General features: G+C 36.8%; 1 protein-coding gene across 1 annotated transcript in view; it reads right to left on the bottom strand.

The window, feature by feature from the left end:
* Positions 1-27: 27 nt before the first annotated feature.
* The window catches only part of LOC134527990 (AF4/FMR2 family member lilli-like), a 194781-nt gene continuing 175311 nt past the window's right edge, over positions 28-19497 (bottom strand). Inside the window, exon 8 of the mRNA XM_063361139.1 lies at positions 28-9609. Within this exon, the coding sequence (XP_063217209.1) occupies positions 9275-9609 (335 nt within the window). The 3' untranslated portion in view covers positions 28-9274. The remainder of the gene's footprint in view (positions 9610-19497) is intronic.

Here is a 19497-nt window from a genome sequence, read left to right as displayed (position 1 = left end):
TAACACAATAATATACCAACAAACGGATAATTATGAAACCTTCTTTATTACCACATAATTCGTACTGATAAAAACACATCATGGACACACATAATTGTTAATACAAACAAACACGTGAAACTACTTGAATACTACAAAGTAATATTTCTGACATGAACATAAAAATATAACACACTATAATATAGTTGATACAAAAATAATTCACTAGTATCACTATCATTAACAACATTAATTTAATTATTATTAATTGAAAAATTGGGACTACAGACTAAGCTCATTTACTAACATTTTCAAGAAACCATGGCAATTAATTTTTTTAAACAAGAAATAGGAACGTTTCTTACAAAATACTAACACCTTAAGTGGAATAAAGACCTATATAGCTTCTCAAGATAATTAAAAATAATTAAACTAATTTATGTATATTGTAACACAAGATATAATGGAACTGAATGTTTAAGACACATAACTATATGTTCATTGGAAAATATGAGTCACTCTGTTATCGTATTATTTGCTTCCAACACTGAAGTTATTCTCGAATTTCAAGATTGTATACAGCTCAGTCCTATCATACATATTTACTATCTCTATCACTATCAGTAAACCAATACTCTAGAAAAAATTCATTCAACTGTTGTGAAAAGCAACATGAATGACGCATTCACTTCCGAGAGAAAGCATTCGTTAGAAGCTAGGCGCGTGTGGTGACCTGGAGTTTCATTGAGTGAATTTTAGAATACGATGGCAAAACCGAACGATAAATTAATATTTCGAACCAGTTAAAAAAAAAATATTTTTTTTTACAACTATTCTTGATCAGGAATTTTTACTTTTCTCCAGCTGTTAATATATTTTATAAAGCCACTAGCTTTATGCCCGATAGAAAGTATTTAATCCCGAATTTTTGATGAATTACCAAAAACGCTGATAAAACTGACTTTTATTTACAAACAGAAGCCTAAATACCAATTTACATAACCTAAATATTGACAAACTTGTATACAAACTTTCATCCCCTATTTAACCCCCTTAGGGGATGAATATGCAAAATTTATTTTCTTAGTGCTCACCTAAGTAACACAAGTAATGCCTTAGCAACATTTTATACTTATAAACCCTCCTGTTTAAGCTGCTTTGTCAGTCAGTGTTGGTTTTATTAAGTAGATGATCACAGCCTGTATTGGTCGCTCCACAGCTTTGCCCGTAGTTTATGTCTTTACTGCAATATTTACGCGATACACTAAAGGCTTTGTTATACTCACAATAAACATGGAAATTTTGAGCAACATAATGTTGACCATATCAAAAGCATTGACTACCCAAATGCATACTTGCCACATTCAGTGCTTGACTTAATAATTTATTTATCGTGTGGGGCATTAATAGGCCTACGTACTCTCCTTTAGCAGCCCCGATAAGGATTTTGGTTTTGAGAATATTTCTTCCCAGCTCTGTAATGCGTGATTTGGTACCATTGCCAAATCTCGAGGTGTCAAGGTTACGCAATAGGATACCTGGAACAACAGCCTTCTGCTCGAATTCAGGAACTCCAAAGGGTAGGCGGTAACGTCCTTAGTTGACATGGCTGTTTCATTGGAGTAGAATTATTGTTTAGTTATTTTTTGGAAACGGATTTCTTTGGCACCAGTATGGCCCTCTTACATGACCAGTTCTGAAAAATATTTAATTGTAAGCTCGGGAGAACATTAGTGATAAGCTCGTCTGCCAAGCATACAGCATAACATTTTTAATTGGTAAGGGTAATATTTCCCATATTCATCTGTTTCCAGACGTACCTCTCCTATTTGCAGCAGCTTATGGGCATTAGCACCACCCTCTTTTTCCACTTAAGACGCGCTCAACAATTGGTGGAAAATTTCCCTCTACCTGGACAGAAAACGCTCAGTTATTTAATTAAAGTGTACCCGTAAAGTTGCTGTTTTATACTTGTTTTCTCTGATAGCTTCACTGTTGACGTGGCGGCGGCTTACCGAAATCAGCTTCTTGGAAAATACAACCTCCATTGGCTTGACATGCCCGCGAAATCTATGAGAGATACACTTTGGCAAATATCCTTCACACTTATTACAGAACACAGCTTCCTCCGCCCTACCGCCCTAGGAGCCCGAGCAGGGCATGGTCGGGTTCTCGCGCGGTCCCGAGGGACATCTCACAAAACTCCCGTCCCGTGGCAGTACCATAGCCCCCCTCCCCTCATGGCATGGCCCCTAGGGCCCAAATAAGCTACTACCCCACCTCCCACCAGTCACTTTCCTCACCCACAACGTACCCGAAAAGACTTACAACACACCTAAAGGCCTGGGACTCTCTGCGGGTTGCCATGGCAGGACATACGGGCCGGGCGGCTCACCATGGCGATGATGATAGTCCCTGTGAGCCAGTCAGGAACGACTGCCTGAGGTGGCTTCATTTCTTAATCGTATCACTCCAGCAGGTTGTCAACTTCTTCGAGCAGCCGTTAAGCCCGCGGGCTTCACTGGACGCAGCCCGCTCTTGCCCGTCAAAAGTCTCGAGTTCCTGGAAACTCGTCGGTCCCCGCGCGCAGATGAGTGGCACGCGCAGGCTGGGGCTCTGACAGCTTCTGACAAGCACAGTGTGCGTACAGCCGAGCGATCTTCCTGCCTCCCCGCCTGGTCAGCTGTCGAGAGATGCGCGCGGCGCTTCTGCTCTATGCCGGACACGTTCCACGCGTATCTGCGAGGGGCTTCGACGCAGATCAGTGTTTCGGCGATGTCGTCGTCTCGGAAAAGCTGGGTAAATGCAATTGGTTTCGTCTTTCCGTGAGCATTCTGATCTGATTGGCCGTTTATCCGGCAGGTGGGTGACAGCAGGGTGTGCCTCGTGCAGTGGCCAATCCCAGAGCTGCCACCTCACTTCAGTGTTATTATCATCCACACCAAATATCTAAGTTAAAAGCGATTTGAAAAAATAAAACTTGAAAAAGGTCCAGGCACTATTTGTGCAGTGTCATGTATGTAAAAAGATAATTTGAGCTGATTAACTTCAATATGCATTTTTTATTCTCTTAGTAACCTCTACCCGTGACAAATATTTTTACAACATAACCAAACATTGCTTGTGAGTTGAAACAATGTTTTTACGATGTTATTATTCTTAAACAGGTATATTTTACTTTGGAACATTATTGATGTAACTTGACGTGTGCTGACTTTAAAATTTCATTCAAATAACTAATGACATTCCAGATTTTCATAAAGATACATTAATTAGGTAAACAACAGGCAATTTATGGTTATACACTGAATGTGTGTAGATATTAAACGAGTTTAGAGATCATTCATACACATTTTTAACATCGTTCCTTCTCACAAATTCATAAGAATTAAAATTGATTATAGTTTTAACCCATATTTGCAATCGTCTTGCTCTTTTAAAAATATAATAATACATATTTTAAGTGAACCCCCCACCCCCAAAAAAAAAAAATTTGAAATTTTTAACAAAACTGTGAGTAAAATTTATAAAATCCAGAGTTATTTATACTTAAATAACTATTTCTCGAAGAAAATCAAGGTCACCTTTATTCATAGTGTTTCAATAAATAATGTTTTGAAAGCAATATTCACACGGAAACAAGTAGGCTAACACTGAATAATATCCAACAACGATAATTAATATATTGAATATATACCCGGAATACCCGAACGTATGTGGGTTGTATAACGCTCAACAGAATACACACAGAACATCTAAGATTATTAATTTTTTTATCAATGTACAATTTCAGTAGAAATTTTTCATATTAACGTTCTGTTTTATATGGCCCTTTCTTGGTCCATAGTCCATTACAGCTGTAGTGTCCAGAATAGAAAGGTTAAAGGTTGTGTTGGTTGTGTACCAGACCACTGAAAAAGTTAGGAATTATTCATTATAGAATGGGAATTATAGGATGTCATAGCTGTCTTTTTCAGTTCGCTATTTAAGATAAAATCTTTAAATATAGCAAGGTTTTGAAACATTTACTTATGTATGTACATCGAAACAATTGTTGAGAAATCTGATGGAAATTATAAAAATATTTAGCATAGATTGATAATTACAAGTTCATTCCATCGAATTAAGTTAGATGTAATTATATTGGACACTTAATCATGCACTGAAAAATATAAATTTCAAGTAATTAATAAATTAAAATCTGTGACAAAGGCTAAGATATAATTTGAATGTTGGATTATGCTAATTATAACAACAAGAAATTAAAGATTGAAACCACATGACCAGACATAAATACGTGTTTATTATTTTTTTAGATTCTGTGCAACAGGATGCTAACTACGTGATATATAAATTTACAAATTAAGTATTTATTTGTTGTCCTACGTGGATAATAAATAAGGTATCGGAGGTTGTAGTAATACACATATACATCATGACAAATCGCACTTGAATTGTGCTGATGAAGTATTTTGATTATTTGTGCCCTTTGCAAGCTGAGAAACACGGACTGTTTCAAGAAAAAAAGTGCGTATTTATTGTGTAAAAATACAAAATTAAATTACAACAAACGTTGATACAACCTAGTACGTCAAAACACATCGCAAAAGACATATGCATGTAACAAATTTATTCTACATTTCTAAAAATAGTCTACGAATATCCTTCTATTATCTATTATCGTTACAAAATAATTGCTCACAAATCATTTTAAAATAATTTTATTGGTATAAACTAAAGCAAAGACTTTTATGAAAGCTGTTTTATGAAAACTACTTAGTTAAATTCCACATCACTAAATGTTTTACGGTAAATATTATTGGTGCTCACATTATTATCAATTTGATAGCGATTAAACACTGAACATCAAAACTTCTAAAAAATACAATGCATAGCGATACTGCTATACTATTCTTAATCACATCAAACTGATATTGCTACAAAGTTAATGCAAAAACAGTCTGTGCATTATGATATTTTTTGATAAATAACATCAGACGAAATTGATAAAAACTTTTATTTTAAAAAAGTGCAAACAGTTTGGAAGAAGAGCCTTAATTAAAATTGTATTTCTATGTTAATGGAAGTTGCTTTTTTTTTGCACTTACACGGTGATTACTTAAACAATGTTCAACATATTTGATATTACTTTTTCACAAACTTATAAAATAACTTATTCTCATTTAAATGATGTACAAGTAACCTGATTAATACGTGTCAAATTTTCAAACATTATATAGTACAATTTTAATGTATGTTAATATGGTTTCTTCATAGGATAGCTAGACAATAACCCAAGCAAGGGACACACCTCACTTAAATAACTTATTTTAATGCAGCACATTCATTCACAGTTGAAGTTCAATTCACTAAACAGCAAAACGACTAAAATACAGGTTTCTATGATATTATGGAAGAATCAGTAATACAGCTAAATACACACACATTGGTACAAAAATATTTATAAAGTAGGTAAAAATACACGAACTAACACTAAACAAGGAATGTATTTAAAAAAAATTATAGTTAATGTAAATGTTTAACCACAGACTACTTTCACAGAGTTGAACAAATCTGTACATAATTATTGAAGTTTGATCAGGTCAAACAAAATAAGCTTTTGAAATTTTTACTCGTTAATACGAGGTAAGTTAATGGAAAAATTTAATAAGAAAATTCAAATTATACTACCAATGATAAAGAAGTATTAAATTTCAAACAATTATTTTTGGTATTTATGTTTTCTTGTATTGATATTTTCTTACAACAAACATACACAATAGTTCAGTGTGTAGTAACATTATTGTACAACAATTCATTATTATAATGTAATGTAAACATTGCAAATACTTAACATTCACGCTAAGGGCTATAAGTGTTAATGTACAAAGTTCAAAGTAAACTTATTTTTTTACTTAATATTAACTCTTGGCATAACTAAATGCGCCTGCAAAATCTTAGTGACACATTTTTGTTTATTTTTTTTAATAACATCTGTCAATGAACACATATTCTATGACAACTCTTTAGATCTTATGCCAATGTAATATAACAATATTTACAAAAATCATGCATCTACGCATTTTAATGTCCTGCAGTTTAAACTCTACTGCTTGAATGTGCTGTAACCACTAAATGTTTTCGAAAAAAAGGCACGTCGTTGTTCATGGTGGAAATAAAATATTTGGTCAAATCTTTCGTGTCACCAATATTCTCGATTTACGTTTTTGTGATTTCATTAGGATGATTATTTTTATGATATCTAGCTATATATACAGTTATCGTGTGGACCCTATATTTTCATAATTTCAACTGCAGATATAAGATAAAAATTCCCAAGTTAGTTCACTATGCTAAATGTTCCATAACGTGAAAAATTGGAGTTTTTGCATCACATACATGATTTAAGGATTGCATGTTTATCCTTATATTACTACGCACCGACGTTATGTAATATGTGTTTAATGTGGTCGTTAGCGTGCTATAAAGACGCACCATGCGCTAACACTTGTGATTGTAATATCACATCAAGCACTTGCCTTGGTGGAGGAATATTCAACGTGTGGGTTTGATTATATTTTATACAAAAGCTAATAAAACTTAGACGGTATATTTTACATAGAAAATAATGCAATATTCTAAAAAATGTACCCTTACAACGACAAAAATCATGACATACATGCAAATTATAAAACAAATACTATTTAGGGGTTTATATATTTGCTTCAATAGCTTTAATATTTATGAATAAATGTGGTCATAAAATTTCATGTATACCGACATTTTGAGTAGATTAAGAGATTTTCAAAAAGAAAAAAAAATAACATTCAAATAGGACAACGCTTATTCTATATGATTTAATGAATTTTCTTAAATTTATACACATATCTACGAGTTCTCTACACATTTTCACTACACTATAACAAATTATGCATAATCAAGCTCACCAAAATGATAATATTCACATTTCAGTGGCTTATAAATTTTTTGGCTTCTAGTTTAAATTCAATTTCATGTAATCCTGTACTCAAGGCCAGTGACAGAAATTTTGCAGTGGTTTTACATTTAATAATAAATTAATTTACGTTGGTTTAAGTTTTATAAACATATAAAATAAGACTTTGATTTTATGTTCTGTATTATTAAATAATTAAATATCAACAATTTACAACCAAGATTTCGTTTTAAATGACAAACTAAACTATTTTATGTTTCTAAAAAGAAAGTAAATACATTTGTGTTCACAACAATATCTGAACGAGTAAATGTGCAATATTTTAAATATGAAAATTTGGGTGAAAACATTCTGCTTCGGGGAAACTCTTATATTTACATGTTACGATAGGCAGTCTACAAATATGGTTTGGTAGTGCTTTGATAAGCTGAATACAATACCTTTACAGTGTTTTTATTTAAACAAGACAATGAGCACATGAAAGTATTAAAGCTACAATACCGATGTCATAATACAGTGATACATTTTTATGACAAATAATTATTTTTGTAACTGAAAATTAAATGAGGTGACCCAAAACTAAGTGCTAACTTTGTTTTTATAGAAATTTATTTTTTAGTACGGTTTCAAATAATTATTTGTAGGGTGATCCAGTATGACTGTAAAGCTAAAAATTTAGTAAAATTCTAATTTATCTATCAAGCGGGAGATCAGTTTTGTAAATATTGATTTCCATCCTATTTTATTTCACTTTATGAAAATTAAGATTGTTAAAAAAAAGATTTTATATCGGGGATCTTGGAACACGCTAACCAAAAAAATTACTTGTGTATTTACGGTTTGTATTTAGCTCAAATATACTCATAAAACACAAAAATCACATTGAACTAGTGCATTAAGACATGTGAGTCTTAAAATTGCTCAACTTTTTGGGTAAATCCATTTAATTGAATTTTTTGCTTATACGCATAACAATAATAATAAAATATTTACATTATTCACACATTTTTACTAAAGAATAGTTGTAAAAAATACACCTTCTTAAAACTCACTGTAGTCTAAAATTCGGTGACAGTACCTTAATCACATTGGTTAAATCCAAAAAAGAAGATTAGAGTTAATATAGGCTAATGTAAACAAAGAAAATGGTTTCAAAAGTTTTCGTGAAGCGAGCGTATGTATTGATATGTTGCATTCTAAACAAAAATTTATAAGTAAGTTTCAAATAATTTGATATTTAAATTCACACAAATTTAAATTTGTTTGCGTTATATTATATCTAACATTGACATTAATTCAAAAACATGGCTTGAAGAATTTAATAGGACAGGCGATAACGGAAGATTTGGCACTACAGTATGTTTTTAAAGAAGGTGTTATACAAGTACTTCTGACATACACACATGGTTCAACGAGGATACACTGACTCGCCCTGGCTTGCCTCTAGTTCACGAATCACACCAGGTATGGAGACAACAAACAGTGTACCCAGATTCCGAAGCTGAGACATATTTGCCGGAGGGCCTCCTTATTTGACCTGCATGCTCTTGTGTGACTCATGACAAGGTTCTTACATCCTCTCGCACACTGCGTCTGTAAGCTCTTCAGTATAGTTTTGACGCGACACTGCTCCTAGCGACCTGAGTGCAAGATGACTGAGTGCAAGATGAGGGAGTCAATAGGGTTAGATTTTCTTCACATGACCCGGAGAGATCATATATCTTTGTGATGCTATAGCTGGCTCATTCACCTTGTCCTGCAAGGATACGTGATCAATGACAGACTTATGGATGTTTTTGGAGAGTAGGAGATTGATGCAGAACAGTCTCGACAACGAGCCGCACATTCTGGTCTCACTTGTCTTTGGATTCACAGTTACTCGTTCACTACCTACTGATCAAGCCTTTCGACCTTACTCTGGTACAAATCGCAGCAGTCAAAATGGGGAAATAATTTTGGAAAGAACGGACTGGGGGAGTGGAATTTCTTCACAGGACATGGAGAGAAGGCAGTGCGATTTGGCCTAGAGAGTCGCACATTCTCACTCGCATCTTGCCAAGGAGGTTTTATCCCCAAGTCTTGGCAAGGCCACAAGATCCATTACCAAGAACCATTATAGCGCCCCATTCACAGGAAGGAGAGAAGCAGGTCCAAGAAGAGGGCTCCCCTCACAAGACATGGAGGTTCTCACACGACTTGGAGTCCCTGGCCCACAACTTGCTCAGCAGGTTCTTACACCCAAGTCCTGACAAAGGACACGAGACCTAACACTGGGCTTCTAGCACCCCATTCACAGGAAGGAGCTGCCGGAGAGAAGCAGGTCCAAGAAGAGGGCTCTCCTCACAAGACATGGAGGTTCTCGCACGACTTGGACTTGGAGTCCCTCGCCCACACCTTGCCCAGCAGGTTCTTGACCTTGAGGCTGGTGGATGTGCGCGAGCCGCGGTACGGCTTGTGTCCTGAGTTGGCGCCGCCCAGCGGTGACTTGCTGCGGCCACCGCCCTTCTTGCGGGAGCAACTACGCTTCCGGAACAGGTCCCTGGCGCGCTCCGGGTTCTCCAGCTTGAGCCGGATCTGCGTCAGCAGCCCCACCAGCAGCTCGTCCACGTTGTGGTTGATGCCGACCGAGGTCTCGATGAACTTGCAGTCGTACGACATCGCCATGCTCTTCCCTTCTGCAACACAGAATCATTAATTTTTTAGTGAATTGAATTTATAAAATAAAATTTCACATAATTAAATTTTAATGTTTCTTATACAATCGTTCTTGATATTCTCCCAAGATAACTTATTCTATGTAAACAAATACCGCACCTTTATAGGACACAATTCACAATAATTTTGTGAAATACAGGACAAGAAAATTAATGGAAACAAAGCTGATGGAATATTTAAGATAATCCGAAACTATTCGCTTCATTCATCCAAAAATTTATGTTGATGATTTTTATCTTACTAAATCTCTTTTAACCTTTTCTAAACATACTTTATCATCTTTTATGTTTTTTAACGTTAATCTGAAGAACTTCAAATGAAAAGTATTAATAACTACTCATCCAATCATCATACTTAATGAGTACTTAGTGAAAAAAAGAACATGCTATAAGAAAATTACTTGACCAAAGGCACAGTACCCTGAAGAGCTAAAATAAGAAAATTAGTATTTGGGTCAGTTGAGGACTGCATTCTCATTGCTACGAGACCCATGTAAAAATGCATAAAACCCTAAATTTAGCCAAGATGCTTAAAAGCACACTTAGCTAAACAACGCCGATTTTTTAGACGTAGTTACAGGAATGGGATGTTCACGTAAGCATCAGTAATTATGTTGTATTGATTATAATGATGGCGGTTTATGTCATTGCAAGTTTAGGTTAAAGGACACAAAGAGTTTTATTAATTGTAGTGTCATAAATAGTTACGCTGCTAGACATTTGTCTTCACGATGATCCCACCAGAGTAAATTAGGGACACCACGTGAGTTTTTGAACGTTTAACGAATATTTTACAGGTTCGGCACGACCGGAGAACGATGGTCGGCCGGGCGAACCGCGGTCGTAAAGGGCCTCTCACCACTTCGGGCATGCTCGGCGTCTCGGGAGGGTGCTGGGGACGTAAGGAGCTTGCAGTGTGTTAGTTATTAATGCCGTCCTCCTGAGGGTAGGGGGGCGGTCAGTAACCCTAGGGTGCGGTGATCGATACGACGGGCTTGCAATTTGCCCCCTCCTTGGGTCAGCCGGCAACACTGTCTCGTCCCCTCCTCATTCGGCCAGTCCAGAATACAGAGACCCGTCATTGCCACAGATTCCCAACGTCTAGTTGGTAATCCCTCAGGGAAGATTGACTCTGCGGAAAATAGAGCAAATTTGTCACCGTCTCTCGCTAGCCTTTATCGAGACATTACTTTATCGTTTTTTTTTTTAACGATGTAGTGAATTCGGAAATGATTTGTGCATAACTATAGATACAATTTATTTCCCCTAAAGCCCTTGATAACAACTTTAAGTAAAAACGTTTAAATTGCCAAATCTTTTATTTGGGTATTTTATTTGCACGACAAGGTTTATTTGGTTGAAGGTTGACAGAGAAATGGAACTCAAACGCTAATGATTACAATGGTCTCCAAACTACGTCGTCACGGACTACGTGCTCATTCTGGCGATCATGCCGGAGAGGAAATATCCCTCACCTAAACCAAAATGATGAGAGTTCCATTACCTGTGTTGTTGAAAACGGATTTGGTTTCCGCTAATGGTAAACATGGTGGACGTTGCCATGAACCTATTTGCTTTCTCGAGGTAGCCCCAGTTTCCTCCGCTCGTCCATTCATTTCATCATTCTTAGCTCACTGCCTCCCACAGCCTCAGACGAAAAGTCAAAGGGCCCGCCTATTCATGGCTGTACTAGCGTCGGCGAGGCGGAATGATACGTACTACATTCGCTGGTGTTTCTAAGCGCTGTCACCTCTGAGCGCAAGGCTACGGACTAGCGCGCAGTTCTCTCTTCGTGCCTAAGGCAACCACGTGATTGAAGAGATTTTATGGCGTATAAAAGAAGATAAATGTGTGATATGCATGTAGTCTACCTATAGTATTTCGAAGAATCATTACTGATAACTTCATACCAGAAAATTATTTTTGAAAACATTGGTTTTTAACAATTTTTACTCTAATAATAATATTTTTTTAAAATAAATTATGGAAACAGAACTAACATTCCAATCTAAACGTATAATTCATAAATGCTTTTCTAAAACAGATAGCACCTCTCGGATACCTTGAGCCATTTTAAAACATTGTGGTTATTTCCTTCTGAAGCTCTGCATACCATAAGTGTGCCCAAGGAAGGCGGAGCCCTTTGAAGGATGCAGTGTTCTTAATTATTTTAATTCAGTGACTTCGTGTTTTTGGTCACGAACATAATGATTTTTTATAATCACTATGGTTAATTCCTGGTTAATACCTTCACAGCATAAATCGAGAGCTCGTAATTATGTGGCACACAGTTTTGAATTTACCGTTAGAAATGTATAGCCTCGGTCGTAAAACTCCATATTTTTAGGTTGTCATACATAAATTGGTCTTCAGGGGTTTTGAAACATAAAAAATAACTTTTATTTAATTAAAATAACTTTTTATAAACTATGAAAAATCGTTCGTTAATGAATTATGGTTGTATTAAAGGCAAAAAATAAAATAAAATGATATAAGTAAAATGATTAAGGAAACACCACGCTAGTCGAAAGCGAGTAAACTGTGACAGTTGAGTGCTCCAGTTTCGGGAGGGGTGTAGCTTGAGCGGCGCGACAAGCACGATGCGCGACAAGCGCGACACGCGACAAGCCCGACGTTCCTCGCGAGCAGGTCCGTGTCGAGAAGCCTACATGCCACAATTTCTTTTTTCCTAACTTAACTTTAAACTAAGTGCATTTGTAGGAGGGCCCCGGGTTAGGCACGGACCTAAGTGCGTCTCAGGCCGAAACCTATACGCCAAGTCATGCTGGGATTAGCCATGCAGGGAATGTTCGCCCGCATCGTGTGCTTTGTTCGGGGACTGGCCAGCCATGGCAGTAATTATCGACATGACTAACTCACCTATCTTAAAACTATGCTAAGTTTGGGCCAAGGTAAAACCTGCAAATACACAGGGAAGACCCTGGGCACAGACATGCGGGATACTAGACGCAATGCGATATGCACAGCTCACAGCCGAGGCGAGAACGCACATTGCTTGAGACTAGACGTAATATAATATAATAAAACTAAATTTCTTATTTTTGTATTTTATTATTTTTATTTTTGGTTTTCATGAGTACATTTTAAAGAGATGAGAGCCACACCCGAATAGTTCCGAAGTTCTCCGAAATTTCTCGTTAGCTCATGGAAAAATCCCCCCCCCCTAAAACATGTCACAAGGATTTATCTATTTTACGGCCATAGTTTATTTTAAATAACGCCAACCTAACCAAAATTTTCATTTTAGTTACGATAACTTATCCCAATATAGCGTTTAATCGGAGCCGTTTCATTTAACCTATCACTCTTGCAAATCGAATGCTGCTCCAGCAGCGAATTCTAGCGGCGGGTGTGGAAACTACGAGTGACTCGCGTCAAGAAGTGCGGTCTTAAACACAATTTTCGCGTATTCAACACGCTTGGCATTATTTTAAAAGATTCCACGTCTTATTTAATGTCCAAGTTTTGTGTTATAAGCGTATTTCTGAAATCAGAACACACGAATTTGCTCGCAACCTAGGTTGGATGTAACACATATATGGCGAGTATTGTAAGATTCGCTCAATTTTTTTAAAATAATTTTTCTTCGCAGTTTGACCGGCCAGGTGACACTGGGAACTGGGAGGTATTCCTTACCCTCCGAAACCCTTCGCGACAGGAAGGGTGAAAGGGTTGCTCAAGGGGCGAGCTAGGCTACGAGCAACACGCCCGGTCCAATTAGCTTTGTAGCGTCCGCGCCGCGCCGCTGCGTCTTTAACCCGCGGCAATTAGCGACGAGAGGAGTCGTCGCAGGAAGAGGGGTGGGGGTGAGGGGTGGCGAGGAGGGGGAGAGAGTCGCTGCGAACCCAGCATCGTTCGCTTTGAGCAGTCGCGAGACACGGAGGCCCGACCGAGCCGAGTCAATTAACACGTGAGCTCGCGAAACGGTGTTCCGTTACTTAGTGCGCGCGTCGATTACTTATGCACCTTAAGATCATGCGTTCATGAAAATCACTTCACTCCCCGAAGAAGATAAAACAAAATGTATCTGGTTCAGATAGTAAATTACATTTTAACCTGAAGATTTCTTACCTACAGTACATAAAATATCTACTGTAGGTAAGACAACGATTTGTCTAGTTGACTAAATAACTTATTATTATATTACAATGCTCACATGAAACCACTATAGTTAAAATATTTTACATCTCGTTTAAATGAAACTGTTAACTTTTTAAGATTTTTTTATTTAATATATAATTAAGACCTCAAATTAAAATTTATCATGCGATAATCTTTCTTGTTAACAATGGATATAAAAAAAATTATTATTTCGCATAAATTTTTTTTGTAATTCTTTGAACATTACATATTTCATTTTTACATAAATTTTCTAGGTAGCGCGAATAAAAAAAAAAAAACAATTAACTGAAAATTGTAAAAATAATAATAAATTTTTATTGCACATTTAGTCGCTCATTGGTTCACGCAGAATCTAATAATTTGTACCAGAGTTTATAGGTTTCAAAGATTCATAGTGCCATTAAAGTAATACATATTAATTTCTTTCAGCTAAACAAACACTCTTAAGATTTTTTTAAAATTTTAATTTTAGAGATTGATAGTTAAGTGACCGAAGTACTACCCGCATTGACAGATTCATTTACCTTTTAATCTATGTTACTGCAAGATACTTTTCCGAACGTTCCCCGTGGTGTAAAAATTATGGCGTGCACACTCAAAACGTCTTAATACAAAATGTGCCCAGCCAAATCAGTTTCATTGACCATACAATAATTTTGGAGGCCACGACTCACTACCTTGGCCCCTAAAGTACAGTTTAGTGTTTTATATTTGATGTACATATATTTGAAAACTATGCTTATTACGTGTGAGTTATTGAAAATATATACTATATCTTATTAGTTATGAATACCCGTTCTTAAAAAAAGTAGGAAAACCACTCCTTTCCACCATTTAAAATTTTTTTTTTTTATATCTGGAAATTATTCGTCCATCAGCATGAACTACGTAGCTACGCTTAAACACCGAAATGAACACCAAAGAGAGTTTTGCGAAAAACCAGCGAAGCGAAACAACATACGCAACATTACACACGAGTTAAAAATCCTCGTTTAAAGAAAAAAAAGTATATAAACACAGCTCGTTAACTCGTAGCCATTGAAGAGATATTCATCCTCTTGAAATGTCGAATAAACCCGTTATTTGGTATTAACTAGACAGGAAAAAACCACCTTAAAATATACAAAAAACAGACTCAGAGACACACACACCTACACACACACCAACACACACACACACACACACACACACACACACACACACACACACACACACACACACACACACACACACACACACACACACACATACATACATACATACATATATATATATATATATATATATATATATATATATATATATATATATATATATATATATATATATATAGGGTGGGCCAATCAAATTCTCAAATACCATCAAATCCTTAGTATTCAAAGGATTCTATATTCGAAGGAAAATATTCGTAGGAAAAATATTAGATAAATAAAGTAAATTAAAAAATTCCAAACTGATAACCCCTTAAATTTACTAGGACAATTTTATTACTTCATACATATCCTGTTACCATTTCTCAAGAGTAGTATAGGAAAGTATTTCCGGGCGCAGGATTCAGGGTGTGGTGTCTGTGGTGTTATCCGCCATCTTGGTTTGTTACGTCACGGCGTCCATCTTGGATAGTGTAATGGGACACAGCATAACGGGACACAGTGCAACGGGACAAAACGTAACGGGACACAGCGTAACGAGACAAGTAGATCACGGCGGCCATTTTGGACCCGCCATCTTGGATCCGCCATTTTGGATGACGTAATTGTGTGTTCTCGAAAATTCCGGTGACGTGTTTTCCGCCATATTGGATGATGACGTCACCGTTGCAGTTTCCGTTACGGTCGCCATCTTTAACTTTTTTATTTATTATCCGATTTTAATGAATTTTTTTTAAAAAATTATAAAAAAATTAAATAATAAAATTTTAATAAATTATTTATAAAAATCATACATTAACGACACGGAGCTCGGAGTCCTCGGTTCTAACCCGGTGAGGGCAAAATAAAAATAAAAATGGCGACCGATCCTTCCCCCGCGGTGGCTGCAAACAGACTGACTCCCACCACATGTTTCATATCATATATATAATCCGGCAGTATGACGTCATGAACGCCATCTTGAAATTTGGACGCCATCTCGAAAATCTTTATTTATTATCCGATTTTAATGAAAAAAATTCCTAAATTCATCAAAAAATTAACGTATTTTAACTCTGTTTGATTATATCGATGTACGTCCTTGGTTCGATTCCCGGCGAGAGTAAACAGTCAATCCTTCCTCCATGAAAGCTACCTAGACTGATCTACCACCAACAATACCAAGGTATATATCGTCAACTGGTATGATGTCATGTCCGACATCTTGTCTTCATCCGCTGGAGACCACCATCTTGTTTTCGTCTGCTACAGTGTGCCGATACCATGTTAGTATAATTATCTGGTCACTATACTTTTGTCCTCAACTGTAGACCTTGAACTGTGACCTTGACTTTGAACTTTGACCTTGACCTTGAAATTTGACCTTGACCTTGAAATTTGACCTTGACCTTGTCGACCATCATGGATCCGACGTTTTATGTTCAGTACATGCCACCAGGAGCTACCACCTGCTGGAGTACACCATCTTGTCTGTACTCGAATTATAGAGTACATTTCCATCTGGATAATTTTATTCTAACCCGCTACAGTGCAGTAATCATTTATTACCAAGGTGCCCCCCGCCATCATGAAATTCGGCCACCATCTTGAAATCATGTAATAATGTAGCTAGAAAAGCGGGAAAAAATCCAAAATTCATCAAAAAAATCACTCATTAACTTACATATTGATTCGATCCGCTCCAGTACTTGGTTCGATCTCTGAATGACGCAAAACATTTAATTTTATATAAAAAATAATAATTTCAATACACCATGTTCAAAATTCTTAAAGAGACTCTAAATCCTCTACTACCATCATCCTATCAGACATCCAGACCACCATATTGGAAATTCGTAATTTCAATGCTAGAGATTCGGGAAAAAGTTCAAAATTCATTAAATAAATTTGTAATCTATATACTGATTGATTAGATCGACTAAGGTCCTTGGTTCGATCCCTGGACGATACAAAAAAACTTTAATTTAAAAAAAAAAATACCAGAAAAGTGTAAGGTTCGAGAAATAAAACACCTCAAAGTCTTTTACAAACATAATATTTATTATACAATTTCTATCCAACTACAGAATCACTTGCGAAAGCCAGCAATCTTATAAACATTTAGCCCTGCATAGGCGTGCAACGACTACTTCTTAGCTCCAAATGGCTCCAAATGCTCCAAACGGCCTCCAAATGGCTCCAACAGCTCCAAATGGCTCCAAATGCTCCAAACGGCTTCCAAATGCTTAACACAGCTCCAAATGGTTACAAATGCTCCAAACGGCCTCCAAATGCTTGACAGCTCCAAATGCTTCAAAAGGCTCCAAATGACTCCAAAAGGCTCCAAATGCTTCAAAAGGCTCCAAATGCTCCAACAGCCTCCAAATGCTTAACACAGCTCCAAATGGCTCCAAATGCTCCAAACGGTTTCCAAATGCTCCAACAGCCTCCAAATGCTTAACACAGCTCCAAATGGCTCCAAATGCTCCAAACGGCCTCCAAATGGCTCCAAAAGCCTCCAAATGCTTAACACAGCTCCAAATGGCTCCAAATTCTCCAAACAGCCTCCAAATGCTTGACAGCTCCAAATGTCTCCAGCAGCTCCAAATGCTCCAACAGCCTCCAAATGCTTAACACAGCTCCAAATGGCTCCAAATGCTTGACAGCTCCAAATGCTTCAAAAGGCTCCAAATGCTCCAAATGGCTCCAACAGCTCCAAAAGGCTCCAAATGCTTCAAAAGGCTCCAATTGCTCCAAAGGCTCAATCTTCAATTGGTTCCAACTGATTCCAATTACTTTCCTTATCGAACTTGGCATGATTACTAACATGTCTTTATTAGTATACATTTTGACTGGCAGTGGTAACGTATTTTGCACCTTTAAGTTATCAGTTTTATTTATAAATCAGATTTCGATAAATGGTAGATACCATTTGGAAAGAAAATATATTAATTTATCTTCAAGTTTATGCACATACATTTAATTTAAGCCATTATTGTATGTAGCCAGCTTCCCTCAGTTCTTTGAGTATGAAGGATATTTCTTTAATGTTCGAATAGTTTCCTGCACAAAGCGATCCATGTAGTAGTCGTAGCCTGTCAACCAATATGTTAGGATCTTCCCATGATGTATAATCAATCTCTTCTGCTGCGTTCATCATCCTTGCATGTTTATAATAAATATTATCTCTGGTGTCTATCGTTTTAACACCAACCACAAGGTCACTTTCGTCATCGTGCCAGTGATTATCACAAGCTTGATCAGGATAATTTATTTTATTACGACGTTTCCATCGTTTTGGTCTCAAACCACCATCACAGTCTTCGCTCTTGCATGCTTTTGGTGCTTCAGCACAGTACTCAATCATGTCAGCCTTAGATGTGTCAGCACAGTCTTCGTTCACGCCAGCTTCTGATGTGTCACCACAGTCTTCAATCATGTCAGCACCACAAACTTGATCAGGATAATTTATTTTATTACGTCGTTTCCATCGTTTTGGTCTCAGACCGCCATCACAGTCTTCGATCTTGCCTGCTTTAGGTGCTTCAGTACAGTACTCAATCATGTCAGCCTTAGATGTGTCAGCACAGTCTTCGTTCACGCCAGCTTCTGATGTGTCACCACAGTCTTCAATCATGTCAGCACCACAAACTTGATCAGGATAATTTATTTTATTACGTCGTTTCCATCGTTTTGGTCTCAGACCGCCATCACAGTCTTCGATCTTGCCTGCTTTAGGTGCTTCAGTACAGTACTCAATCATGTCAGCCTCAGATGTGTCACCACAATCTTCAATCATGCCAGCCTCAGATGATTCATCAAAGTCTTCGACCTTGTAAGCTTCAGGTGGTTCTCCATCTTTCACATTTTCATGGAGACGACTAGATATTGGAGTAAGTATCTTTTCATTTCTAATGTGGTTACAACTTCCTTCTTTTGTTTTAAATTTTAAATTATTATCTTGATCTAGATCAGTAAATTTAGCATTAGCTTTTTCGCCTTCGTTCCTCTTCCGCGATGTTGTAGCCCAGTCTTCGTTATCTTTATTCATCTTAAATGTACAGGTCTTGAAATGTCTATCCAAGTAATATCTTCTACCAAAGGATTTCTGACACTGACTGCAATGAAATGGTTTTTGACAAGGACCCAAATTACACTCGCTTCTCTCATGTCGTTTAGCATTCTTTCTCAAGGTAAACACCTTGCTACAGTATCTACAGTGATGACGTTTCGATACAGCAACTAATCCCGAATCAGGATTCATATTAGTTACTGAGACTAATACCAGACGCAAACTAAGAGTTTTAAATTAGATATATTACTTAAATAGAATTTTTTAATTATTTCATCAGCGAGAATTAATTTATCTCATTCAAAGGTAGGTACTTGTTGCAAGTAGTTCTGCTTTTCAACAACAGATGTCGCCACATGTTACTTGCAGGTAAATAATATTTAGTTCTTTTATGCGGGATGCAGGATGCTCACTAACGATCGCAATAGATCGATGACTTCGCTAGACTCCAAGGAAAAGGATGTTTGTTCTTCCAGTCAGTGTTTCACAGATTTCTCAAAGCAT

Source organism: Bacillus rossius, chromosome 1 (genome assembly GCF_032445375.1).
Source record: "Bacillus rossius redtenbacheri isolate Brsri chromosome 1, Brsri_v3, whole genome shotgun sequence".
Lineage (NCBI taxonomy): Eukaryota > Metazoa > Arthropoda > Insecta > Phasmatodea > Bacillidae > Bacillus > Bacillus rossius.
The sequence above is the reverse complement of the archived record's forward strand: the minus strand, read 5'-3'. Positions and strand labels throughout refer to the sequence as shown.